Source organism: Tasmannia lanceolata, unplaced genomic scaffold, assembly GCF_043159265.1.
Source record: "Tasmannia lanceolata isolate RefF3 unplaced genomic scaffold, GAP_Taslan_0.1 ptg000008l, whole genome shotgun sequence".
Classification (NCBI taxonomy): domain Eukaryota; kingdom Viridiplantae; phylum Streptophyta; class Magnoliopsida; order Canellales; family Winteraceae; genus Tasmannia; species Tasmannia lanceolata.
In genome coordinates, this window is record NW_027518685.1 from 7,351,592 (window position 1) to 7,379,341 (window position 27,750).

Genomic DNA, 27,750 nt, shown 5'->3' on the forward strand with positions numbered 1-27,750 from the left:
CCCCTACTTAGTCCTCAATGAAATATCTCATCTCTTTTTTATATTGGCACTCCTTGCTTCTATTTTTTTCAAAAGTGTCTTCCCTTTGCTTTTTCTTAGCCCCCATTATTTTCTTGGAAACCATCTTAAAACCCCAAAATTGATAATCATAACCTCATATTTGATATGTGCACACTCTTTTTCTCGTCTTGTTTAAAGTTTCGTCTTGTCGTTGCCGCCATTACATTAGTTGTTAGCTCATCTTAATTCTCTTTTCTTCCAAATCTCCATTTCTTATTTCAGTTGAGGTACCTCTTCGAGGTGCGTGCCTGAAATTGATCGCTCCACTCAGTTGAGGGGCCTCGATTCTTTGAGGTTTGTGCCTGAGAGAGTTAAATTTCATGAGGATCGGTACTTGCCGACCCTTGATGTCTTGCTCATTGAGGCCCATTCTCACCCATTGAGGCTTTCTTTTGCCCGCTGAGGCATTGGTCTATAGTGACCCACTATTATAATGATCGGTATTCCAAAACGGGCCTATGATGACTCGCCCATCGAGGCTTGAGTTTTGTTCCCACTTCGTGGCTCATCTTCCAAGCAACACATTCTTCGGCAAAAGGCATCTATCATCATCTTCACCATCAGCATTGTACAAACATCTTCAACGGACATCGGTCATTAATATTCAAAAGTGTGCATCAAATTGGATTACTTATTGGGGAATTTTTTGGGAACTTTTATTGTAATCAAACATATGTTGATTTTTCAATCCACATATGTTTGAGAGGGCATGTTAGAGAATAAAATCAGGTCTCTCAAGATCTTAGATTGATTAGTCATAGTTTAGGCAAACCGATTTGATTAGGTAACTAGATTAGATTATGTTTATCTCTTTCCCCTCTTATCACTATCTCTTTCTATGTTTATCCCTATGAGTGTTCTATATAAACACTCTTTGGGCTCTTTGTAATGTATCCAAGAATTAGTGAAATATCATAATTTTGTCATGTTAAAGTATAAAAGATAAATAACGCCTTTCTCCAGCAGCTTAAGCTATTGGAGAAGTTGGTAAGTTAACATGGTATCAGAGCCAAAGGTCTCGAGTTCAAACCTCCCGATAGCAAAAATCCACATGCGATGGTCGGCCCAAAGTGGGACGACATGTGCCATGTGTTTGCCAAGTGGGCCACACGTGCGAGGGAGTGTTAAAGTATAAAAGATAAATAACGCTTTTCTCCAACAGCTTAAGCTATTGGAGAAGTTGGTAAGTTAACAGCTTTCACGTGGAACCCTCAACACTAATTTCCCTAAACCAACGCACCCACACTTGATCACCAACTCCCCGACACACTGAACCTGCATCAAAGTGGTATCAGAGATTCATTAATTATATCGAGGCGTGGATTTTCTGCTGCAATTTATTGTGACTTATGATGCAGGGTAAAGTAGAAGCAACGGTCAAATGTGATTTGGAATGATGAAATTCGTGCTAAGTGCAGAATTTAGCATTAATGAAGTGGTCTGTTGGTTAAGTAGTTCCTCCCTCCAATTTGTGCATAAACCACCTGAAATCAAAGGAATGATATTTTCAATTTCTAATAGAATCTCAATAGCAACATGCCCTTAATCTTCAGGTGTGAACCAACACAATACAGAAAGTCTCTGTGGGTAATTAGGGGCTAATTCTAAAGCCAACAAATAGAACACTTGCACAGTCCTTAGAGGGTAATAGTCCATTACTCAAGAACTAACAGTGCAATAAACAGTGAGCGTGCAAGAACTTTTGTCATGCACACTTAGCACTACTTCAACGAGCTTCTTGAAAAGTCCAAGCTGCCTTGAATATTTATAAAATCAAAGATTTCCACCCGAACAGAATAGGTGCAGCTTCAACACTCAAAGCAACATGCAGATTATTGAAATTCCAATCACTCGAATATTATAGCCTGAGAGCAGACGTTTTTCACAGAACCTTATAACTTATAACTGGGAGTGTGTTGTATTCCGAAAGGGAGACTGATTGTAGTAGTACTTAGGAGATTCAAATGCCAATTGAGTTTTGAGATGAAACAGAACTGAATCAAGCAGTGCTTATGCAAAAGATTAGCAATTCAAATATCTCAATGTTCTAAGCAGATTTTAACGGTTTAAGCAGAGGACCTATGTTTAGCATTAGACATAGAGTGGGCAATTTCACTCCAGTTCATATATTGACCTGATCCGATTAATCTAGCATACAGAGCATGAAATTTTTTTGCGAAATTTTCAAACAGCATGCAGAAAACGAATTGGATGTGAAACTCTTACAATTTTGGTCAATCCTTACATTGTTTTTTCAACTCCAATCAAGGAATCAGAGAACTTGTACGAACTAAGTTCAAGGAGAAGGTTTTCACCAAGATTTATGAATTACCCAAAATTTCCAGCCACTTATCTCAAGCTTGCAGGGACAGAAATCTTCTTAAGTACGCTTCCTCTTCAAAGGTTTTTTTTTTTTTTTTGAAAAATGACTTTATATATTCATACCATGAAATATACACGGGACCAGTAGTCCCTCTAGCGATTACATAGTATGATGATCCAGGAGCATATTCCTCGATCCCAAAAGACGAAACATAAAAGAAGAACCATAAAATACTGCATATAGACTTCCTCCAGCCAAATCTTAAGACTTCCTCTTCGAAGGTTTGGATCCAAGATTCAAGGTAGCTCTTGGAGTGGAGACTCCAAGGCACAGATCAAAGCAGATTTCCCTGCAAATCAAGGGAATGAAAATGAAAATCTAATGGAAGAACTTGCAAATCAAGCTCAACTCCATTTCTTTTACACGAATTTCCCTAGGAACCCTCTTCGTAAGAGGTTTCCCTCCAAAATGACATTAGGTAACAAATTCTCAGTTTTTTTAGGGAAATGATTTCTGTGCTACAGTGTTTTGATAAACATGAGCTGCACTTGTTTGTCCTGTAGTATTTAAAGGGATGTCAGACGGTATAACGGTTCTCAAAAAACTATTAAAACTCTTTAAATACTGAGCGCATGTTTATCAAAACATTAGAGCGCTGAAATCATTTCCCTTTTTTTATTCCACAATCAAAGTCTGAATGTCAAAATGAGCAGAAGTTTGCTTTTATAGCCCATTACATTTCTACATCCCTAAACTACCCCTAAGCTATTAGTAAAGAACTAATGAGGAGGAAAGAACACCAAACGACACTAATTACCACTAACCACTAATGAAACAAAGAACAATCCTAAACACAAGAGTAATGAAGGCTGATGTGAAGATTTCAAGGGGATGCTCCTGCATCAGACTTCCCTACCAGTTTACACACCTCCGTTAATCTGCTATGTGTGCGATTTGTCGTGGAAAATTCCCTGAGAAGACGATTTAGCAAGAATTCAATGTCAAAGAGAAAGGAATTCCTCAAGAATAATCTGTACATGCAATTCGTATTTCATCCGTGAGCTATGTTTTCCATGGAATATGAATTTTGTGCAGAAACTTTAATCTAGATGATTTCATAGAAGCCTCTTTAGTATACTGGAGTTAGTTTTGACTTGATTAACTTGATTTGAGCTCCGTGTGACCTGAAAAAACTCGACTCCAAATGCATCTGTGTTTCATTCTTTAATAGAATGTTAAGATCCATTCCATTCAAATCTGGGGAATCCGAGAGTTTCCATGACTGAGCAGAACCCTGCTCATGCGACAATATCCACCTGAATGCATGCTTGTTCAGTTTTGCAATCGGTGAAGTAAAACGTCTTGGAGATGAGCTGAAACTCTCCTATATTGTGCTGACATATTGCTTTGTTTAAAGACACCCTCAAAACTCATGAGCAAAGGGGCCGACATTAATGGTTCTAGATGTTGCCCAGGAAATGCTTGAGACAGAGTTGGTGTTGAATTGATGGCTCTTATGGTAACTGGATTTTTATGATCTTTAGGTTTTATGTTGCACAATGCTAATGTTAGTATAAACTCCTGTTGAAGAATATTAAGAATGAAAGCTATTAGACCCGATGTGTTTGAGTTGAGGTCAGTGTTTAAAAACTCGGATATGACGCGGAATGCAGCCAAAAAAAATCCTTGTCAACTCGGCGCAGACACGGCCAAGAACGCGGTTGACGCTGTCATAACTCGTGAGTCAAAGGAGTTTATTTACTCTATAGGGCAAAACGCAGAATGCGGATGTGGTGCAACGCGGAATGCGGTCAAGGTAAAAAGGAATCGACTCGGGCGAGTTCCTTGCCGAGTCAAGGAGTTTTTAAACACTGGTTGAGGTCCTCTGTTATAAGCATAGGAAAAGTTGTACTTAAACCCCAATTTGATTGATTTCAATGTTATCCAAGAGCCTCCTTTAGAAGCTGCTACAAATCTGTGTTGAGAAAAGAGTTCTGTCAGATATTATTGACACACAAGTAACAAGCCATTGTGACTTTGGACTCCGGACTTGGTATTAGAAAGCAGTTTGCTATCTTGAAACTTTAATCATGATTATTCATCCTAGGTGACTGGATTGAGCACTCAAAGAGAAGACTTCATGGCTTCCGTTTGGATTTTGCCTTGCAAACAGTTTTCAAATGAACAGATGATTTCTGAGTCTCACTTCTATTGGACGGTTAATTGTGTGTTATTTCAGATAGGGAAATGATAAATGCGCCCCTTTTCATCACATGGGACACCCAACTGTAGTATACGTGGCAATCAAATCTGTTGAATACTTCTGACGTGAAGTACATCAGCCCCTCTGCAGTCATTGATACACTGCTGCTGGGTGTTCCAAGTGATGAAAAGGGGCACATTTATCATTTCCCTTTCAGAAACTCACCTTGCCTCAAAGTATACTGTATCAGAAACTTACTCATTTGAACAGCTTGCATGTGCCTCCAAAGATTGAGTTTGAGCTAAGTTTGCTCTAACTATCGGTATGTTGATCAAGTGCCATTTTTTTTTATGCTAATGGAGATTAGCAAATTAGCAAACTCATATATGGAAGAGCTAGATATATGGAAGAGCAAATTAGCAAATTAGCCCTCCCCAGACCCCGCCCCGCAATCGCGGGAGGCCTCGTGCCCTGGGCCACCTTTTTATATATGGAAGAGCTAGATAGAGTGACAAGAGCGCATGGTAGGCAATGATTGGATTCATTTGACAAAGGAAAGGAGGAGGAACCAGCAACTGTTGACAGTGCCTGGGCATTTGAATTCCATGGAAGGATCAATTATGATCTATGCACATTTATGGTTAAAATTGGATTGAAAAATTTCAGTTGCATATTAAGGTTTTCCTTTGCTCTTACTGGAAGCATTCTTTGGGTTACAAAGCTTAAAATCTATTTGTCAAGGCCTGGAATCAACTACATACACATGACAAAATTCTGCCATGAGAACTCCACAAAGAATTCAATTGTTGATTGCCTATGGCTAACTTCAATTTCAAGCTAGAAGTGCTTCATGAGGAAACTAAATCTCAACCAATAAAGGACCTGCTGACTTCATGGTTCAGCAGTTGACTGTGGTATTCACAAATTGGCATGCAACAGTTCAGTCTTGCAACAGTGAGGAACTGATATTCTTCATTGATTCCAAGTAGTAACGGCCGGTGATGAAAGCTAAGCCAGCGGCAAAGGACTGATTTCTGTGTCAGTGGAACCGAAGAAGTTGCAAAAGTAGGATCTTGGATAGATTTGATGCGTCTATTTTGTTGAGAAAGGTCCGAGAGGACAGGATCTTTCTCAAGGGGAGAGCTGATGCAATATTTTCTCATGGCGCACCAACCTTATATGTTTGGACTGCATTAGCGTTGAGTGTCTCGTAACTACTTTGTGGTTGCTCTTGTAGTCAGGCCAATGATGACTTTAGTAGTCTTTTGGTCATTAGGTGTAAATTGGGGATCTTATTACATTAGGGTTAATTTGGGAATTTCATGTTGTATTACGGGTTGCATTAGGGGCTGCCTATATAAGGCCTCTTTCCCTATCATTTTAGAAGTTTTTGGATAGAGATTCTCCTTGGAGAGAAATTTGAGATAGAGCTAGGCTCTTCTAATCCCACATCTTTCTCTCTGGATTATGGAAATTGAAGAAATATAAAACAGCTGCTGAGCTCAACCACAACTGATATACACCAAACAGTAAGTTTAAGTTGGCCATCTAGTACCATCATTCTAAAGATGTTTAGTGAGAATATAACTAAACTACTAAGGTGAATTGTATTGAATGGGTGAAGTTCACTTTGGATCCTAATTGCCCAAAGTTCATGCTAATCCAATGATCCTTATCATCCAATCTAGAGCTTGCAGCTGAATTGTAAAAAGGGAAAAAGAAAAAGAAACAGTTTACATTACAATCTATGTTGAGTGGCCAAAATTCAAAACTGCATATTCCAATCAACAAAACTTTTGCGCCATTCTACTTCACACAATCCATTTGTATTAGAAGATTGATTTAAAATGGGTAAGTGCATATCATAATCTGTAATGGCACACAACTTCATCATATTAGTGTTAGTTTTAAAGAGATGTTGACTGTAATCGTACCCAACTTCATATTAGTGTTAATTTTAAAGAGATGTTGATTGTAATGGTACCCAACTTCATATTAGTGTTAGTTTAAAAGAGATGTGGACTGTAATGGTACAAAGCTCCATCATATTAGTATTAGTTTCAAATAGATGTTGATGGTTTACATGAACGAAGAGAGTGCTGAAAAGACATGCAGCAAAAAAATTCAAATTCAAGCTCTCTATGCAGGCAAAAAACAGAAGTTAAAAATCAAGCATTTCATAGAGGCATATTGAACTAGCTCTTTCCATGGATGGTCATTCTGAGAAATCAGAGCTTTCTCTCTAAACAACGGTATTAAATTCCCACTTTTTCCTAAAATAAACCAAAAAATAAAAGCATCCCAAGATACACCCTTCCCTAGAAAATCTCAAGATAAATAAATATCAGTCACCATGTCGAATTCCAATACAGGATTTGGAGAAGCCCTTTGCAAGAGCAACAACTCGCTTATTTTAGCCTCCAACTGTTTCTTTAGACTCTCACTGTAACTAATACTCATCCTCTTGAGAACGTATGCATGCTTTAGTAAAAATTCCATAAATGGAATCCCACAGCAGCTGTCCAGGTAATCCAGTTTGATCTGAACAGTTGTTAGGTCATTCATCAAACATTCGAAAGGTCCATGTCTCTCCCAATAACTATTTCGAGCAAACCATTTTGCCTTTAGAAGACCCTGCAAGTAAATAAACTGATGAGAACAAGGGTCTGCAAATTAATTAAAAAAGGCATTAGTGTTCAATGGAACCTTAAGAACAACGATATTGAGTTCTTGCAAATTGGAGCAGCTCCTAAGTAAGCAAGGCAACAGATGTGCCACGATGTCAGAATCCACATGCAGGCTTAGCTTCTTCAGCTTAAGGGCAGGCAAACTATTCGGCACTTTCATTCTTTGAAGAGACTTCAGAAAAGCAAAGGATGCACACCATGAATAAAGAAAGAGATGGTGCAGTTTTAATAGTCAAAACGAAACTCTTGAACAAAAGTTACAGAGCAAACCTCGGCGATGTATTGTAACTTGAGACTCTCAACGTGACCAATTTTCTTCAGGAGCTCAACAAGCATGTTGGCTTCATTGTCATCAGAAAAGTCACATAGTCTATAGAAAACATTTTCAAGGCGGGGGGGCAGCCTTCAAAGAAATGTGTGTTGGCCTGCAAGAATGAATCTCCAACGACATGAGATTGGGGGCACTAATCCTGATATTTCTCAACTCTACTTCTGAAAAAGTATCATTAATGCAAAAGCTCTCCAGCAACCGGCAAGAAGAAATGAAGCGCTCCAAATCGTCATCAGTTATAAAAACCTCAACGAATGTGAGAGTCGTGAGACAACTTATGCCTTCAAAAAGAGGAGGAAGAACTACCCTACACCCGTTTAATGCCAGCTTCTTTAAAGATTGACTGAAGTAGGCATTAGTTGGGAATTGATAGAAATACCTCAAATTCTCAAGATAGAGATCTTGGATGCCCTTTTCGCAAAGGAAGAGGATACATTCATCCAAACTATCAGTGAATTCCTTACTATTTTCGACATCAATCCTACAACTGAGGATGGGAGCAAGGCGGGAATTCAGGATGTTACGCAGAACGTACTCATCGATTATAAGATTCATGTCCAATTCCAGGTTAGGGATGGAACACCAAAGATATCTCCATCTCTTGGATAGAACAGACGTTCTCACTGCTTCTTTGAATGGAATTTGAGAGAGAAGCCAAATGAGAATGTGTTCTGAAAGATAACTGATTCTATCATCACAAATTTGTTGTTGCTCTTCTCTTTTCCCATTTGTTGGCTGCATCTTTCTACTAAGTTTTCTTTTACCCCTTATCCCCTTTTCTCACTCTCTCAAAGAACATGAAATCTGTACCACAGAAATTTTTGAACCAGAAACCAAAAATAATCTCCTAAAATTACTCCATTGTATAAATAACAACAGAAATGAAAAGTACCCATCATTTTGATGCCAATTGGCAGATTTTTCTCAAATAAACACAAGGAAAAATCCTCAATTAACTGATCATTTCAAGTTCCCATTTCCCTTCATTAAAAAACAACACAGAGAAACAAAACATCCAACTCCAAAAAAAGAAAATGGAAGAAGCATACCTTTTGCCGAAATCTCGAGCAGCAGAGAGTTGGATAGAGATAGGAGCTAGGGTTAGGGATTTTGGCTTTTACAATCAGCAGTCCATTTGCTCTTCTGACACAATGAGATAATGGAAATTTTGAATGGATGCACAGTGAAGTTATATCACCTGTTGTGTATTTATGACCACTCTGTTACACTACATGTTGCTGTCCCTGGTAAAAGAAGGGGGCGAATTTATAATTTCCCTAACCAGAATCAGGATATAATTAGGAAATTAGGTTTTGGGGTTTTAAAATTATGGGAAAATTACATTTACACCCCTTCTAGTTTCTGACACATTCAACTCTAACTCTGACATTCAAAATGTGACAAGTACACCTCCTGAGATTTCAAAACGTGACAAGTACACCCCCTCCGTCAACGGTCCGTTAGTTAAACCTGACATAAAGATTGAAACTAACCATGGTTAATATTTTGAGGACAGAACACCCTCATTTGCAGAGAGATTAGGGTTATGCTATTTCCCGCCGCCGCCGCCGTCATCTCCACCACAGACAATGAACCCCACCCCACGGCTACATCAAACCATATTTCAAGAAAAAAACATTGATAAAATTAAAAAAAAAAGCCCTAAAATATTAGGGTTTATGTGCAAATCATGATAATGGTGTGAATGAAGATAAATAAAACTCCTAAATCGAGGGTTTATGTTGATAAATAAACAAGGGTTTGAATCAAACCCAAAATTTCAGTTTTCAAGTCTGAAAACCCTAATTTTCAGTTGGGGAAGACAAGGGCATTTTAGTCATTTCCGCCTCGCCGTTGCTCCGTCACGTTAAAAAAACTTCAGGAGGTGTACTTGTCACGTTTTGAAAGTCAGGATTAGAGTTGAATGTATCAGAAACTAGGAGGGGTGTATCTATATTTTTCCCTAAAATTATCTTGGAATAGGATGTGTCCCTGCTTGTTACTTTTTTTTAATTTCGAGTCAAATGATTATTGGACTCACAATCGGCTCTCAAAATCCAAAACAAACAGGCCTTTTATGTTTACAATGGGACGCACCACTAGTAAATAGAGAGCCTACCTTTTGATGGATATGATCGTTGATACTAAATTGGATCTTCAATGGCAAAAAATTGCAACAAATGGGCTATCTAATAATCAATAACATATATCTCGAGGGATTTTCACCATGTAATAGTGGAGTGTCTCAAATTTTATTACATTAAGGTAGAACCTAACATAAGCTTAACTCTCAAGGGGCTCACCATACACTGTGTGTGAGATGCTGGGTTGTTGGAAATTGTTTTAGATGGAAAAGAAACATAAAAATGTAAGGCTATTGATATTTGCACTACTATATTTTGATAATGCTACAAATCGCACCTTATCTTTCCTTTTTTTTCTTTTTTTGTTGCTGAGAGCTTTTGGGAAATTGTAATAGCTTTAGACAGCTGTTTAAAAAATAAAAGACAGGCAGTTTGTGTCATTATCTAATATGGTAGTGCAAATATCAATAGCCAAATATAAAGTAAAAGGGTGAAATCATTAAAAAAGGAAATATAATATAGAGGAACTTCACTACCATACCTTCATATGGTAATTATTTATTAGAGAGTTAATTAACAGATTGTAAAGAGAGAAAATGGTAGGGGAGAACGATTAAAAATGAGAGATTTGGAATAGAAACGATTTTTTTTTTAATTGGAAAAGTGATGAATGCCATGTAGGATTTGGAGAAGGAGAACGTGCAACTTCATCCATCCGCTGCTTTTAGATGGTGTAAGCACTTGTCGCGTATTTTTCAAAAAGTATTGTACTGACCATACTGTAGGATGATCCAAACCGTCCATGTGATGGACCACAACATAAATAGGTTGTGCCTCAAAAATCATTTCCATAGGCTGATCCTAGCCTTATGATCTATAGAGGTTTCCATAATATGCAGTTCCTCTATAGATCGGAGGGTTGGGATCATCCTATATAAATGATTTTTGGGGCACAATCTATTTACGTTGTGGCCCATCACATGGATGGTTTGGATCACCCTACAGTGTGGTCCGTACTGTACTTTTTGAAATACACGCGACTTAGTCGTACGGGATTTTAATGTGAGGACTTTAATATGCGGACTTTGACAAAATGTCCATGACTCTTTGGGGACTTGGACTTGAATGTGCGGACACTTGGGACTATGGGGACTTCAACATGGACTGTTATGCATTTATAAGAGAACTGACCGATTAGATTTCCACTATTCAAAAAGACAACTATTATTGGGCAACCATTGAAACTGAGAGTAAAGTCAAACTTTTCATAGAAATTTTGGAAATAAGTTGGCAGCAACACTTGCATTTTAGAGATTTTTCAAGAGGCCTTATGTGCTAATCTCTGAAATTTATCAAGTAACCAAAACACAAACAGACATGGGGAGTTATGGCAGTATTTTAAGGTAAAAAAATGAGAGATGGAGAAGCAAAAGGTAAAAAAATCTGATTGGTCTATGATGAATGAAAAGGTTAAAAATGAGTGATGGAGAAGGAAAAATGACAGGGATGGGGATGGAAAAAAATGAGAGAGAGAGAGAGAGAGAGAGAGAGAGAGAGAGGAGCATACCTCAATCCCTTTCTATGGTTCTTTATCTGTGATACACGATGAGAAGGCATGGAGTTCAAGTTTCACCTTGGTAGGCTGAATATTGAATGAGGTTTTTTTTCTTATAAGCGGGTACATCAAGTTCGCGCGCCCGGGGAAAGGTCGTGACATCACGAAATTTCCACTAACGGTGCATTTCATAGTTCCCCAAAAAAAGCGCCTACGACTGACGGCGGATTCTTGGAATCCGCCAAATACCCCCTAAATCCGCCCCCACTAACCCCCCTCCCCCCGAAGAGCTTACACGGTTACACCATATAAAAACTCGTATGGCTATTATATAATAGAAGGTATCATTCATGGTAAAGACACTTAAATGGATCTTCCAATTCGAAATAAACGGTGTAATTTCTAGAAATTTTCTGAAAAAGGATTTGAAGTGATCGTGACCCAAGTGGATCCATTCTGAATTAGATCCTTGAACGGCTGAGAAAGGAGTGACAAATATCACTTCCGTGGGAAAGTAGAGCCGTGACACTATAATTTCAGTTCTAAAAGAGGGTGCGGGTGGCTAGTAAAAGTCTCAATTGAGTTGACTTGAGTAAAAAGAAATCGCAAAAGGAGGTAGGAATGGGTGGGTGGGTCTGTCTATTAGCATTCCACCCAGCGTATATTCGAGAAAGTCAAGTAGAGAACTCTATTAAGCCTCCTCTTGTAGTAGAAATAAACCCAGAGAGATAGAGAGCAAATGACATTAAAGTAAGGAAAAAAGAAAAGAAAGAGGGAGTAGAAGGCATGGGTGAGGCTACCAAGGAATATGCAGCAGGTCTTGCAGCTGGCGTTGCCACTGTTATCACAGGCCATCCCTTCGACACTGTCAAGGTCAGCCCACTAACTCAATACCTTTCTGTTCTTCCTTTTTTGGATCCCATTTAACAGATTTCCTTAGTTTGCTGGATTGTATGATTTCAAGTTTTTTGTAATGGTGATGTAATCGTTATTTGTTCTGCTTCTTTCTTCTTTTTCTTTTCTTTTTTAGTTTCATCTAAGTGTTGGTTTTTGTCTTTTTTATACCTAAAGTAGTTGAAGCAGTGCTGCATAAAGCTTCATTTGAAATCTCAATTTCTGGGTAAAGGCTTATGTTGATGACAAGCCTGAGAGGGTTTTGGAATCGATTGCAAGTGACCCTTCTACTATAGGGATTCAAGCCCACGATTTCCAAATTGTTTTTCTGTCTCTTTTTTTATTTGCACGGACTTGTTTTGCTATACGTTTTATTGATACCCAACTTTAGTTAGTTCTTGATGGTTGGGCATGTTTCATTTCTCCATTCTCCAGAGTTTGTCTCTGGATTTTCACCCCCCCCCCCCCTGTAGGATTATGCGCCCCTCCCTCTCTCTCTCTCTCCTAACGTGATTTGACGCCAAAAAGGGGGGGGGGGGGGGGTGTGAAAAAATCATCACCCTAAAGGTTTCAAAAAAGAAAAAAAATCCTAGAAGGGATTTGCTAGCGTAAGGCATTTCGCGGATGTGTAGTACATACTGACAATTTGTCTCTACTTAGAGTAAGACATCAGATGGATCTTCCAGTTTGAAATAGATCTTAAGATATTCAGATGGAAGTTCCCATTAGAAATCGACCAAAACCCAGATATCAAAAGTAGATTTCTATAAATTTTCTGATGAGGATCTGAACGGACAGCAACCCAAACTTAGGTGGATCCAATCTGAATTAGCTCCTTGGATAGGGGTGTCAATGGACCAAGACAGTCCGATGGACTATCCGAATCCAATCTTGAATGGACAGGACCTCTAGACACACTACAGGATCCATGGACATATTTTGGATTCTGACCATAGGATCCGAAAAAATTACCTATCAGATCCGGACAACTAACAAAAGCTCATGGGATAGTCCTAAGTCTATTTTTATTCTAGTATTTTATGAAAATTCACTCTAATTTTTATTACGTTAAGTATTATTTCAAGGGTATTTTAGTAAAAATAAGCCCTGTTCATATTTTCTTCCTTCTCTAACCCTCACCCTCTTTTTGAGATTTTTTAAGGGTGTAGAATGTAAGTAGGACCTATTAGGACACTCAGATGGATGGTCAGATTTGAAATGAATCTTGACTAAGACACGGGTAGTAGGATCCGAAGAACAAGGCCCCCCTCCCCCCAACCCATATAGTAGTAGTAGTAGTAATAATAATAATAATACTAGGGTAGTGATAAATTGACTCCCAAATATCTTAAATCGACCCCATGTGTCTTTCTCTATTTATCCCGGAGGAGAGAGAAGGACACATGGGGAGTATGTTTAAGATATGAGGGAGTCGATTTATCACTCCCCTAATAATAATAAGACAATAGTACTTTTGAGCTGAGCTGCTCAAGCTCAGAAACGGGTGTGGGCCCACATTGTTGGGGGGGTCCAAAGCATTCATTTGGAAGGCTCTATTATGGATAGGGTGTGTACCAAAAATCAGGTCTATAGGATCATCCTAACCCTTCCATTTGTGGAGGAAAAAATTGGCAGATTTGCCCTATCCATGATAGGGCTTTTTAAATGAATGCTTTGAATCCCAAAAAAACATGAGCCCACATGAGTTTTTGACTCTCCATCAATAAAAGGACTGGAAATGCAGTTTTTTATCTGGTGTAAGCCCGTAGAGTCCAATATTTTTCCAAACAAGTATTGTACGGCCCATACCATAGGATGATCCATACCGTCCATTTGACTGGCCCCGATGCAAATAGGTTGTCACCAAAAAGTCATTTCCATCCAGTTGGCCGGGATCATCCAATGGAAATGATTTTTTTGGGGGAACAACCTATTTACACTCGGGCCGTACGATATTTTATTTTGGAAAATACTGGCAATACGGGCTTACACTGTCGTGGATATCTCTGAGAAAGAGGTGGCAATATCATTTCCGTCCGAAAAAAATAGAGCCGTGACAGACACCCTATAATTTCACTTTCTGAAATGAGGGTGTTGATCGGTGGTAAACGTCTGGATTAAGTTGACTAGTACAGAAATCCGAAAAGTAGGTTCGAATGACATGAAAGTAAGAAGAGAAAGAAAGAGGAAGGAGAAGGCATGGGTGAGGCTGCCAAGGAATATGCAGCAGGTCTTGCCGCAGGCATTGCTACCGTTATCACAGGCCATCCCTTTGACACCGTCAAGGTCAGCCTGCAAACTCATTACTTTTCCTTTCATCCATCTTTCTATCCCATCTAACCCTTTTTCCATAGTTTGATGGATTGGATGAGTTCAAGGAGTGCTGCATAAAGCTTCTATTGAAATCCCAATTACTGGGTAAAACTTATGTTTGTGACAAGCTTGAGTAGGTTTTCGAATTGATTGCTAGCGACCCTTCTACTATATGGTTTAAACTTGTTGTCTGTCTCTTGTTTGATTTGCACAAACAAAGGGATCGATTTGTATTATTTATATACGTTTAGGCCATGTTCGTTTGACATTATGACAACCGATGGTGAGCCACCAAACCGATTATTGGACTCAAAATTAAATTACGAACATGGCCTTAAGTGATGCCCAACTTTCTTTAGTTCTTGATGGTTGGCCATGTTGCATTTCTCCATAGTATGACTCTAGGGCTGTAGCAGGAGAAATTGCTGTGGAAGGGATTTTAAGACCAATGAATAGGTTGAGTGAAGTGAACCTTCTTCCTAGGAATTGGTTTTCTATGAGTCTTTTTTTAATTTCTTTTGGGGTTTTAGTCAATTCAGTGGATCCCCTTTAGATTGGGTTAAAGAATAGATTTACAAAGTAAGTCTGATAGAAGGTATCAAGATATGGGTGGGTGATCTTTTGCGGCATTGTGAAGGGAATTTAGGAGTATATCCTTTAAGAAATTGAATTGCAAATGTTGGTGTCTAAAACTGGGTTAATAAGAGAAAGAATGTGACCCCCTTTCAAGCTTAACTTCGACAGGAGGTCAATGTTCATTTTGGGGCTGACTGGAATCGCTGAGATGTTTGGATATTGAGCTTCAATTCTCAAATCTGATGGTTTTCAAGGATTCTAATGAATTTGAAGCTTGCACTTTGTTAGAAGCGCTAAGGATATTCTGTAGAAAGTGGAAATTTTGAAAGTTCTTAAGCAAATTAGGTTGGTCACCATCCTATTTTATCTATCATTCTCATTTGCTGCAGTTCTATAGGTCACGAATCTAATTGATTTTAGATTGGGTGCTATGCTCAATTGACCCATTTTTTGTGCGCATTTCCAATCCGGATCTGTGAAATTTGCTTGAAACACCCAGTTTTTGTTGCAGATGTTTGTTATGTGTTTGTCTTTGGGCTTATTTCTGTAGTTTCTTTGTTTTGATCTCTTTATTGTTTTTGTCTGGTTAATTTTTTCCTCAAATATGCAAAAAAATCTTTTTTATTTCTCCTTTGCCAATGAGATGAACCAAAAGTAGGGAATGTGAGCAGAAGAGAGAGGGATGTACTATGCTCTCATTCTCGTTCACTAGAAGTTGTCTACCTTATTTTTATGCGAAAACTTTGTAAAAAGGAAGGCTTGAAACCTTCTCGATTTGTGCAACATTTTTTTCTGTTAGGCAAGCTGGTATCAAATGAGATCAAATGATGGTATCAAATGAGCATCGTTTTAAATTTCGACCGAAATCCGAACTCGGTGAGTACCGAAACCGAAACGTACCGAAATTTACCAAATTGAATTTCGTCGAAATTGATATTAAAATAATAATATTTTATTGCGTTAAAGTATTTCGAACGAAATTACCGAAATTTCGATAATTTCGATCGAAATTTTGTCATAAAAAAACATGAATTTCGTAGACGTGTACCAAATTTCGCCCGAAATTTTGGAATTTCGGCTGAAATTTCGGTTTCGGATAAGTCAGAAATTTTAGCCGAAACTGCAATTTAAAACCATGCAAATGAGACCAATTGTCATCCCTTGACACCATGCCCAGTCCTGCCGCCGATGGTTACTTGTCACGGCCTGTCATTGTGTTGATTTGCTTCCCCTGAACATTCATGTTTTTTTATATTTTCCCCCTTCTCTTTTTCATGGCCCGATCCCGGAATGACATGGAAAAGCTGTTATTTTCCTTCCAAAGAATCACCGTGGAGAGAGAGGTGAGGATATTGACTCCTACATATAATACATGCAATGTCTGATTGTATGTGAATTATTGACCAGATCGGATGACAAGCAAACTATGGAGCACTTTTTTAAACAAATATCCTGAAGTGGCATTGATCAGATTAAATTGTACTCTATCATGTCAAAATATGTCTTGTTTGCGCTGTTTTACGTAAATTGTCTAGTTTATATATTGCATCTGCTGGTACCTTCTATGGCTCTTGAATCACATTTTTTTTTGGTATGTACCAGGTGAAGCTGCAGGCACACAACATTCAAGCACAAGGACAACAGTACCGGAATGCGTTGCATTGCACTGCTCGGATTCTGAGTAATGAAGGAGTATGCTTCCTTTATCATTGCTAAGATAAAATTTTAGTAGTATTTTTTTTCTGCTTCTTGTACCATTGCTAAGATAAATTTTTGCTTTTTTTTTTTTTCTCTGGATGCATTTTCTGCTGTGTGACATGTAAAATATAATTCAAAACTTTGAACTATAAATTATTCAGGCTCCTGAGGATGCATATCAAGAAAATATAGCAACATGGATTTTAAATAGATGCACATTTCAAATGCATAACCAGTAGAAATTGATTGTAGCAAAATGAAGGTGCCCCTAAAATATTTAGATGCATTAACATGCAAATTTCTACCATATTATCCCCCTTCAAAATAATGGTACCCCTAAAATGTTTAGATGTACCAACATGCAAATCCCAATGTACAGGTTCTAGAATTGTAAGGAAACTTCTATTGTCAATCTACTAAAATTGATCATTTAAGTTACAACGTTGCCTTTTTTGTTTACACCATTGAACAACACACGGTGGAACTTTTTATTCTATGCACAATGACATTTTACATTACATTTGAAGTACCCTTGATTTGAAATTTATATCTAAAAAAAAAGAAAGAAGGAAAGTGACATTTATGGTTTTATACCCCTCAGTAAACAGGGCGTTAGGTCCCCAAGGGGTTTGGGCGACCCAGATACAAGTCATATGGTGCAGCAGTTAGCAGGTATAGGCCCGTGAGACCTATTGATCCTCTAATTAGTGCGATTAAAAGTGTATATATTCCATAGCTTAGTAAACTCTTTTGTATTTTAAAATACTAATACATAAACTTCTTTTTGCACATGGGCATTTCGATCTTCCCAACCAACATGCATAATATAAAGGTAAAAGGCCTAACACAAGTCAGACCTCCATCTGTAGCCTTTTAATCCTTTATGTACGGGAAAAATGACTTTTTGTTCTCTAGGTTGTATATTGCGGAAGCCACCTATGTGTAGGCTACCTGGATGACCTACAGACAACCATAAGTGGAGATAAAAATGGAATTGTTGGGCAGGTGAGGTTCCTTTTTCTTTTCTTTTTTTGCAACGATATGATTATATTAAAGAGAGGACAACCCCTAGACCGAGAATATCACGGGGAAAATAGAAGCCAAAGGACAATAAAAGAAATAGAGGAAATACAAATAAAGGTGGAAGGAAATCAAATATCTCTAATGATGCCTGATTCACCCCGATGCTTGGTAAACAATCAGCTTCGTTATTAGCCGAGCGATGGACGTACTGAAAACGGACAGGATGACCATCCACTTCGTCCCGAATCCCGTCTATCATATCTGTGAATCTCCATCGATATATTTTATCGTTTATTAGCCGAGGGAGGGAGGTTCTTTTGGTTTTTATAGTGTTTACGATTGCCATAGAGTCACTAGGAGTGTGGTGAAAGTTCTTATGCTAGGGGGCTGAGAATTGAGATGCTTCCAACTCCAGTTGAATAATTTGCCCTGCTTGCGGGGTAAAGACAACAAGCATAGATACTTATGAGGCCATTCTTCTATTTTGGTGTCAGTGGAGGTTGTTGTGGTGGGTTGTGCTCAAATATTTGTGAGGGGCTAAACTCCATGGTGAACAACCCTGCTAACAAAGGAATGTCACTTTGAAGTAAGAGAGCTAGTGGTCAGTGTCAATGGTCAAGCTCATCACAACATCAGTTAAAAAGTTAGAAGCATGAACCACGTTCAACATGATTACAAGGTAGATTTTGGATCCAACTAGCCAGTAGCTCCTTTTTTTTTTTTGGAAAAGATAACTTAATTAAATGGAAAGAAAGATTGCTTGTGCTCATCAACAGGCAAGAAAAGCCCATAATACAAAAGAGATCTAGTGGCTCCAGACTTGGCGAGGTGATCGTCCAAGTTGTTAGCACTTTTAGGAACAGTAGAAAAAAAATAAAAAGTCTCTCCCATCAATGTACACAGCCACTTTCCAAGGCCCTCCCCCTTTATCCTTATCCCAAGAAATAACAGTGGAAGAATCACACTCCACAAATGAAGTCCTTGCCAAAAGGTCGATGAGCATGTGGATTCCCATGCGGCAATGGAGCCTGAGAAAGGTGAACTATGCCACAACTACTATCCTTGAAAATCCCTTCAATACCTGGAAGGCCGTGGTTGCCTAGAGAGAAACTGTAAACATTAACCTTAAGAACACCTATGGGGAGGGCAGCAAGGATTATCTTTCAATATCGGAGTTCTTCCTATCAGAACGGTTTTCAATGATGTAGGGCGGATCTAGAGAGAGGCACATGGTAGCAAAGAAAAGTGAGAATCAGGTGTTTGAGTGAGGATTAGGTAGAACCAAAAGAGAGAAATGGGTAAAGGGATCGATGAATGATGAAGATGAGCGTTGTTTTGGATTTTTGGAGCCAATATCAATTTTGGGGTTGATATCAAATTCAGAAAGGAATCCAAGGATCCTATTTGAGTAAAAGTTTGAGGTTTTAGTCCTAAGAGAGAGAGAGAATGGAAACCCTCCTAAATCTCGGCTCAATTTGACCATTGTATCTGAAGATATACGGGTGGTAGAATGATACTAACAATAAATTTAAATAGCTCATAAATTTTATTGAGAAGAAAAGTCAAGTTCAATAGAACAAGAAAAAAGCAAATGAAAGAAAAGATTAGAAAAACCAAAGATAAGTCTTATACTGTTCCCAAAGCATCACACCGATGGTTTGATCAAGGTGTCACACATATGTTCAGATATTTTTTGGGGAATCACACCACTAACTACCAGAGGCAACACACCAATGGCACCAAAGGCATAACACCGATGGTTGAATCATGGGCATCACACTTATCTATGAGAATCGTGAGCATCACACATGTCTCCAAGGCAATGGAAGTCACATCCGTGCATGAGCCGTAGTTTTCAAAACTCTATGTTTGTCCATCATTCATTGCCATGAGCTTTACATTATATAGACTCTGGGTGCATGCGTGGATAACCTGCTAATTCTCAACTCAACTCAACTAAGCCTTTGTCCCAAACTAGTTGGGGTCGGCATGAATGACCTGCTAATAAAGAAATAAAATGGTCATCCACCCAAATGCCCCTAGTGATGCTTCTTTGACACCTAGTTGAAGCCATTTTGTGAAAAAAAGAGAGGCATTTCTACTTTTTCTTTAAGCCATAAGAACTTGTAACATGGGCTCCACTGGATTTCTTCCTGCTAAAGTAAAAAATATTAAATACACTTTATCCAACAGCTTAAGCTTTTGGAGTAACTGGTTGTTTCACATGGTATCAAAGCAAAAGGTCCTGAGTTCAAACCTCCTTGATAGTAAAAACCCACATGCAATGGCCAAACCCAACAGAGGGGCCACGTGTGCCGCATGTAGGCCAACCCTAAAAGAGGGGCCACACATGAGGGGGGTGTTAAAGTATAAAAGATTAAATAGCGCCTTCTTCAACGGCTTAAGCTTCTGGAGTAACTGGTTCTTTCACACTTCCCAAAGGAGAAGATTGTCAAGCTCTGCACCTAAGACCACCCAACGAGTTATAATGGCTTCATCCAAAAGAAACTTGCTCCGAGGCCTCACCAATGGCCCTTAGCGTGTCAACTATTTCTTCCTTTTTTTTTATAATGGAACCAAAAATACCAATTTTACATTGCTTATTTTTTCCAATGATAAATTGAAATATCTCTTTGCCAGATTGAAGTTCTCTCAAACTTGAACCCCACTACCATTCTACCATTCCTTGAGCAAATCTTTGAAACCCAAAACCTTGTCAAGCTCTGCACCTAAGACCACCTACGAGTTATAGTGGCTTCATCCAAAAGAAACTTGCTCCGAGGCCTCACCAATGACCCTTAGCATGTCAACCATTTCTTCCTTTTTTTATAAAGGAACCAAAAATACCAATTTTCCATTGCTTAATTTTTCCAATGATAAATTGAAGTCTCTTTGCTGGATTGAAGCTCTCTCAAACTTGAACCCCACTACCATTCCACCATTCCTTGAGCAAATCTTTGAAACCCAAAACCTTGAACCAAAGCTGTCAAATCTAAAGAGAGGGGGACATCTCCGTGGAATGTTCTGCCCGAGACATCTTGAGAGTGATCAAACAAAGGTCTAGGATTGACCTCATGGAATAAGTTCAGAAAATGATCCTCCCAATCCAAAGAGAAGAGAAAACGTTCGATACGTGCCATAAATGCGAGGCTGATTATTGGTCCAAGTATATTTCAGGCCTTCTGAATGAGGATCCACTAATCAAAGATTATTGATGAGAAATTGAATCTGAGCCTGCTAGCAGTGACTCTATTCATACTGCTTTTTTTATCACTGAACTGAATGGTGTTGAAATCCCTGCCTATACACCAAGGGCGACATCCCCAAGATGTCTGTGCTAGTAATTTCAGACCAATGATTGCTATGGTGCTTGGGAACGTTAGGGCCATGAACAGGATCATGCTAATTAGCCTATGACTCCGGCCCGTTAACACCCCTTCGTTGCAGTTGAGCCTGCCCTAGTGGTGATGGCTTCAGGTTTGAGGTTTGTAATGTTGAGATGAAGCGTTGAAAAGGAGTTCCTCTTCTACGCGACTCAAAGGATTTCCTCTTCCGGGAGGACCCTTTACAAAAGAAGCGTAAAAAAATATGAAATACGACACTACTGGGGTTCCTCTCTCAAGAAGACCCTCTTACAAAAAAATAGAGTCAAAATAGATGAGATCTGTATGATTCAAAGTAATTCCTCTCCGAGGGGATCTTTTTTGTATGTGTCAGATTCTAAGAAATCTTTATGAAGCTCCTCTTTTTGTTCTTAAAAAAGGAATAATCAAAAATTAGATATGGTGCAGATTTGGGATGGCGTGGGTGGTCCCGGCAAAGATTTTGGATCTTTTCTTGGGATGGGCATTAGTTCCGTGGAAAAAGAAAGGTAAAATTCTTTGGAATGTCACTTTCTTAGCTACCATATGGGTCCTGTGGAAAGAAAAGAATGCAACAGTCTTTAAAAATCAAGCAAAAGCCCATCCTCCCTATACTTAAAAGTGGTAGCTTTGACCATATCTTTGGTAAGGACCATTCCTTGTTTCAAATTTGTATATGCTCACGACCTATGGAATGGGTGGAAAGATATGTGCCATGGTGTGAAGCCAAGGAAGAATATTATGCAGGATTGGGTCCGCCAGCCCATGGTTTCATGAATTTAAATTTTGATGGGTCTAGCTTGGGGAACCCTGGGCCCGCCAGAAAAGGGGGGGGCGTTCTTAGAAATGAGTCGGGGGAGATTCTTTGGGCATTTGCGGGTCCCATTGGCATTGCAGATGCTAGTGAAGCAGAGGTGTGGGTAATGCACCAAGGCATCAAGCTATTAGATGGAGAGATCATGGATAGTTATGGTAGAAGGGGATTCTTTAAACGTTATTCGTTGGATTACTAGATCCTGTGATCACCCCAGGCATTTCGATAAATTCTTCGATGAGAGTGATTGGTTGGGGTCATCTGCTATTGCTTTTCATATCATGTTAGAAGATATGCAAATGGCACGGCTGATAGCATAGATAGGGAGGGTGTGATAAAGGATGCGTTAGAAATTTATGATTCCTTGCTTCCTTGATTTTGTTTTTCTCATCTCTCTGTAGGCCTTCATGGCCTCCTTTTCTTTTTTCTTGTATCGGCCATCTCGGTCTCCTTTTTTATTAATATATTTGCTTCCATTCAAAAACAAAAAGTGAACCTCCTGATGAATAAATGTGTGATTCTCTTTTCATGCATGTGAAATTTGTTGTGAACATCTTCCTAGCAAGAATGAGCCTAAAATTTACAGAGAATTTCTGCATTCTATCATGGTCACGAGTTGAAATTTTTTTTGAGCGTTAGAGAATGTGGGACCCAATTATTGTAAAGTTTAAACACATTATGAGCTTATAGGGCTTTGAATATTCTCAACTCAACTAAACCTTTGTCCCAAACTAGTTGGGGTCGGCAGGGCTTTGAATATTGATTTCTCAAAAAAGTGAAGGATAACCCTTTGAATATGCAGTGTAGTTGGTCTTAATTTTTTCTTATACAACCCGTACATCTGTGGCTCTTTGGCTTACAGTCATGGGTATGCTCCCCATTAACACGAGTTCGAATCCCACCGGGCTTACCCGATGCGCGTGGTTTACGGGTGATTGCGTGCATCCGTAGGGAATAGTCCCACCTAGAAATTGGAGTGAGGATACCTTATGTCATCAGGAAAAAACAAAAATATAATTTATTATACGTACTTCAATTTTCTTGACTGTTTAGATATCGTAGTACTCATTAAGAATTGTGTTTTACAGGTGAAAGGACTTTACAGAGGTGCATCGTCTTCTTTTATTGGGATGGCATTTGAAAGTTCACTTCTTTTTGGCATTTATTCCCAAATGAAACAATCATTGCAGGTTTTTCTACATCAGAAAGCAAATCATATTTGTTATGTGCTTAATTTGTCACCAATCTGCATGAGTTGCTGCCAACTAATACATGCTATATCCTCTTTAATTTCCATTGTTTACATTTTCTTATAGGGTTACCTTGAATTTGGACTGTCATGACATTTGATCTTGTGTGTTGCTTTCAAAAGGGAAAAGTGCAGAGTAGTAGGCCACAGCTCCAGGTAATTATTCCTTCGGCAGCATATGGTGGAGCTATAATCAGCTTCGTACTATGTCCAGCAGAGCTGGTGAAAGTGAGTTAAAATGGAAAATCCATGGTTAATTCAAGTTCCTTTACTTAATGTTTCTTCTTGTGACAGTAAAGCTTTTCCAGTGTAGGATGCAGGTTCAGGGAAGTGACTCAGTGATTACCAAGTATAAAAAATACAGTGGTCCCCTTGATTGTGCTCTTAAGACCATCCAGAGCGAGGGGGTGAGTGAAACTCTCCGTTTTCCTTTTGTTATTTGGTGATGGATATGCTTTGGAGCTGATAGACAACTGCCTGTTCAGATTAAGGGCATATTCCGTGGTGGTACCGCAACTTTATTAAGAGAATCAATTGGAAATGCTGTCTTCTTTAGCACCTATGAGTATAGTCGTTATTACATGCATTTGCAACTAGATTCAACTTCCTGTTGGCTCGGCCACCAGCCAAAGTTATTAATCGATACCGGGATTGGAATCATGAGTGGCGGGCTTGCCGGGGTAGCTGTAAGTATTGACAACATGAGGAGTTTGCCATCATAAAACCAATGTAAATCATATACTCACACTATTCAATGCTTTTCACTTGTCACATGACAGTTCTGGTCTACTGTTCTGCCTTTGGATGTGGCAAAAACTGTTATTCAAACTTCCCCAGCTACAAATCCAAGTACGAATCCCTTCCAGATGCTGAGCTCGGTAAATTCAAACTTCCTCTCCATTTCATTTCTTTTATTCTGCTGCAGCATTGTGGAGATTTATTGGGTTTGGTTTGGTTTGGTAGATATACACGAGAGTAGGAGTGAGAGGATGCTATGCTGGTCTATCACCTACTTTAGCGAGAGCATTTCCAGCTAATGCCGCTGCTATTGTTACCTGGGAGCTGGCTGCGAAAGTTATGGGGATTAATCGCGTCTGACAATGAGGTATGAATTTTTCGTCGTGCTTTAAAAATTGGGTTCGGCTGTTATTTTTTAAAGATAATGCCCTTGCAGAGCATCATATTCCATCTAAACTAGGCACAGGGACATGCACGGGGTGGAGCTGTATTTTGCTTGTGACAACTGAGGTCGACTTATGAAGAATTTTTTTTTTAAAGGCCTACTGAATTGTTTTTTTTTTTTTTTGTGTGTGAAGTGTTCTTTAACTGCGCTTTAGTGGGTTATAAAGCCTCGTGTTGGTTCGTACAGCGGGTCCCCCTTTGAAACATATAGCGGGTCCACAAGAAAGGAACCTCCCATTGGCTTTATAACTAGGGCTGCAACTCGAGCCGGGTAAAACCCGACCCACATCGACCCGACCCGAAAATAGCCTGGGTCGGGTTCAGGTTTCATGGGTTTCGGGTCGAGCCGGGTTCAGCATTCAAAAGCCCGCATGAATCTCAGGTCGAGCCGGGTTTGAAGGGGCCCGACCCGACCCGAGTTACATAAGTTATAGTATGTATTTTTTTCTCTAGGGAAGTGATATTTACGCCCCTTTTGATCACTAGGGACACCCAGCGCCAGTGTATTAATGACTAAAAGGGGGCTAATGTACTTGACTTCAGAAAAATCCAGTGGGTTTGATTGCCCCGTACACTGGCGCTGAGTGTCCCTGGTGATCAAAAGGGGCGTAAATATCACTTCCCTTTTCTCTATTGTTAGTTAAAAGTTAAAGGGATAATTACATTTACACACCCTCTAGTTTCTGACACATCCACTTCCACCCCTATAGTTTAAAACGTGACAAATACACCCTTGTAGTTTCAATTTGTTTAAGGTAGGCCCCCTCAGCGGAAGGTTCGTCCATAGATTGAAGGGTTAGGATGATCCGATGGAGCTGATTTTTTGGGCACACCCTAACTATGTCAGGACCCATCAAATGAACGCTTTGGATCATCCAAACAATGTGGGCCCACATTATTTGGATGATTTTTTGGTAGTGTTTGGATTCGGGTAGGGGCCCACATTATTTGGATCCAAAGCGTTCATTTGATGGGTCCTGACATAGATATGGTGTGCCCAAAAAATCAGCTCCATCGGATCATCCTAACCCTTCAATCTATGGACGAACCTTCAGCTGAGGGGGCAAACCTTAAACAAATTGAAACTACAGGGGTGTATTTGTCACGTTTTAAACTATAGGGGTGGAAGTGGATGTGTCAGAAACTAGAGGGGGTGTAAATGTAATTATCCCAAATTTAAAAGTGAAAACCCACGCACCCACTGTTACTATATGTGAGTGCAATTTCTGCTTCTATGAGTTGAGTTGATTCAGCATTGTTTGATTGTAATTACAACATTGTTTGATCACAGCATTGTTTGATTCAAGTGTGATGTGAGTGTAATTACATCATTGTTTGATTCAAGTGTAATGTGAGTGTAATTTCTGCTTCTATGAGTTGAGTTGCCTTGCCAAACAAGAATTTTCCTTAAAAATTTGCGTCAACGTGAAAAAACCCGACCCGACCCGAGATTTATCATGGGTAGGGCCGGGTTTGGGAATCGTGGGTTTTCCGAAAAAAAACCCGACCCAAGATATTTCTCGGGTAGGGTTGGGTTCTCCAAAACCCGACCCGCCCGACCCGAGTTGCAGCCCTATTTATAACCCACTAAAGCGCAGTTAAGCTCACTGCGCTGCAGCACAGGAACACTTTTCTCTTTTTTTTTATTGTTCTTTTCTAAAGAATATGAACAAGAAAGACAACTAATATTTTGCTACAAAATGTTAGAGAGACGTGATTGTTAGGCAACTTAGGCTTGTTCATAACGCACTCCCTGAGCTCGTCTGTGCCACGTTAATGTGATTGGAATTGTTTGTCCAATTGGCTACATAAATCCAGCTAATTCCCATTGAGAAAATCTGACCGTTAATCTTTGTAATTTTTTTTAATCTCACGTATGATATGGCTGTTCGGTAGGGGACCAAGACCCTGTGAGTTGCCTTAATATGTTTTACACGATCAACAGTCTGGGTTGCACATGCATGCCCCCGTGCGACTAGAAATTGATCATTGGAAACCCATGCTTATACTAAGCTTACCAACAAGCCAGGCAACTATGATCATAAGTTCATAACTTCTAATACATAGAGAGCATAAACAGAGTATTAAAGTTGGCAATTCAGTACATAAGAAGAATCAGGTAATATTTGCATAAATACGAGCTGCTAGGAACACACTCCTGTGACAGAGAGCTTCTTAACAGCCCTCCCTAATAAGCCAATGACCATTTTTATAACAAGAATACTCTTATTTCTTCCATAAAATAACTAGCGTACCCCTGTTTTCTACTCCCCCATGGGTTGATGCCATTCAAAAGTAAATTTGGAAGAACTTTGTGGCACTTGCTCTACTCTTTACATAATTTACTCTTACTATTCTTTTACCTAGAGATTAGAGTTTCCTTGTACAAATTTCTTGAAATCAAGAGAACAAGCTATCCATCATGGTACAAATCTGCATTATTTGCTATAGTATACAACCACGTAAATCATACTTTTGACAGATCAAGGGCTAGGATTATCCGATCTATGCATTCTCAAGGATAAACATACAGTTGCTGTTTGGATCAACGGATATGATCACATAAATGAGGCAAAAGTGGGGCTAAAAAAATGTCCTTTAGGAAGGAGTGTAAAATTGTCTTTTTACCATTTTACATTTAATAAGAGGGATGGAAACATGCTATACTCATTTTAATCGGATGGAAACATTAGGATCCGTTGGATTGTTTGGGCCTACTTTGTTTTGGATTTTGAGAAGCATATCCCAAGGCCCTTTGTTATTTGAATTTTGAGAACCGATTGAGACCAAAACTGATTATTGGACTGAAAATTAGTTGTTTGTTTTGGATTTTGAGAATCAACTGAGTCCAAAACTGAATTTTTTTAGAACAATAATCAGTTTTGGAATCAAAATCGGTTCTCAAAATCCAAAACTAACCGGGCCTAAGAAAGTCGAGTCAACCTAATTTCCTTTCTTTTTCTTTGCTTCTCTCTTGTAAGGATGGGATGTTGTAGCTGCTTTGTTGGAAGGGGTTGTGCCCTTCCCGTTGAATCAAATCGATCTTGGCCATCAGATCTCCAGAGATGTATTTTAACGTTCGATGATGTCTCACCATTTTTATTGGCTTCTTCCATAAGGGTTCATTTGAATTTTCTTTGATACATCTTCTAGTGATCTGGCATCGACCGTGGTGTTGTACTGGCAATGGTTTTAAATTTCGGCCGAAATGCCGAAATTTCCTTTTCGGCTGATGCGGTAACGAAACCAAAATTTCAATCCTTGGTCTTGGCTACCACAACATTGGATTGTGGCCACATCGGTGGCGTGCATCTTCGCGTGGTTGCGAGGTACACATTGGTGTGGGCTCAAGTATGACATAGGGGTGCAACTTGGGTCAGATTTTGATTGAGCTTT

At 39.2% G+C, this 27,750-nt stretch overlaps 1 protein-coding gene and 1 long non-coding RNA gene across 8 annotated transcripts; one reads left to right on the plus strand and one right to left on the minus strand.

Moving 5' to 3' along the window:
* Positions 1–6,614: 6,614 nt before the first annotated feature.
* LOC143884168 (uncharacterized) lies at positions 6,615–8,843 on the minus strand. 2 transcript variants are annotated; one of them, XR_013252766.1, is made up of 3 exons: positions 8,654–8,812; positions 7,293–7,698; positions 6,615–7,220 (listed from the first exon to the last, which is right to left on the minus strand). It is a non-coding gene; the product is annotated as an uncharacterized LOC143884168 (long non-coding RNA). The 2 variants fall into 2 exon arrangements; XR_013252765.1 differs by having other exon boundaries at positions 6,615–7,698; positions 8,654–8,843.
* Positions 8,844–11,963: 3,120 nt separating this feature from the next.
* MBAC1 (Mitochondrial substrate carrier family protein) lies at positions 11,964–27,495 on the plus strand. Of its 6 annotated transcripts, none has more exons than XM_077387588.1 (10): positions 14,149–14,423; positions 16,331–16,369; positions 16,629–16,718; positions 23,012–23,113; positions 23,296–23,400; positions 23,481–23,579; positions 23,658–23,858; positions 23,952–24,050; positions 24,136–24,277; positions 27,336–27,495. In XM_077387588.1, the coding sequence occupies exons 1-9, from the start codon at positions 14,337–14,339 to the stop codon at positions 24,268–24,270; spliced, it is 957 nt and encodes a 318-aa protein (XP_077243703.1). In that variant the 5' UTR covers positions 14,149–14,336; the 3' UTR covers positions 24,271–24,277; positions 27,336–27,495. The 6 variants fall into 6 exon arrangements, with proteins under 6 accessions (XP_077243706.1, XP_077243702.1, XP_077243703.1 ...); XM_077387589.1 differs by lacking the exon at positions 27,336–27,495 and adding an exon at positions 24,347–24,449; XM_077387587.1 differs by lacking the exons at positions 14,149–14,423; positions 27,336–27,495 and adding an exon at positions 11,980–12,116 and having other exon boundaries at positions 24,136–24,449.
* The last annotated feature ends 255 nt before the right edge of the window (positions 27,496–27,750 follow it).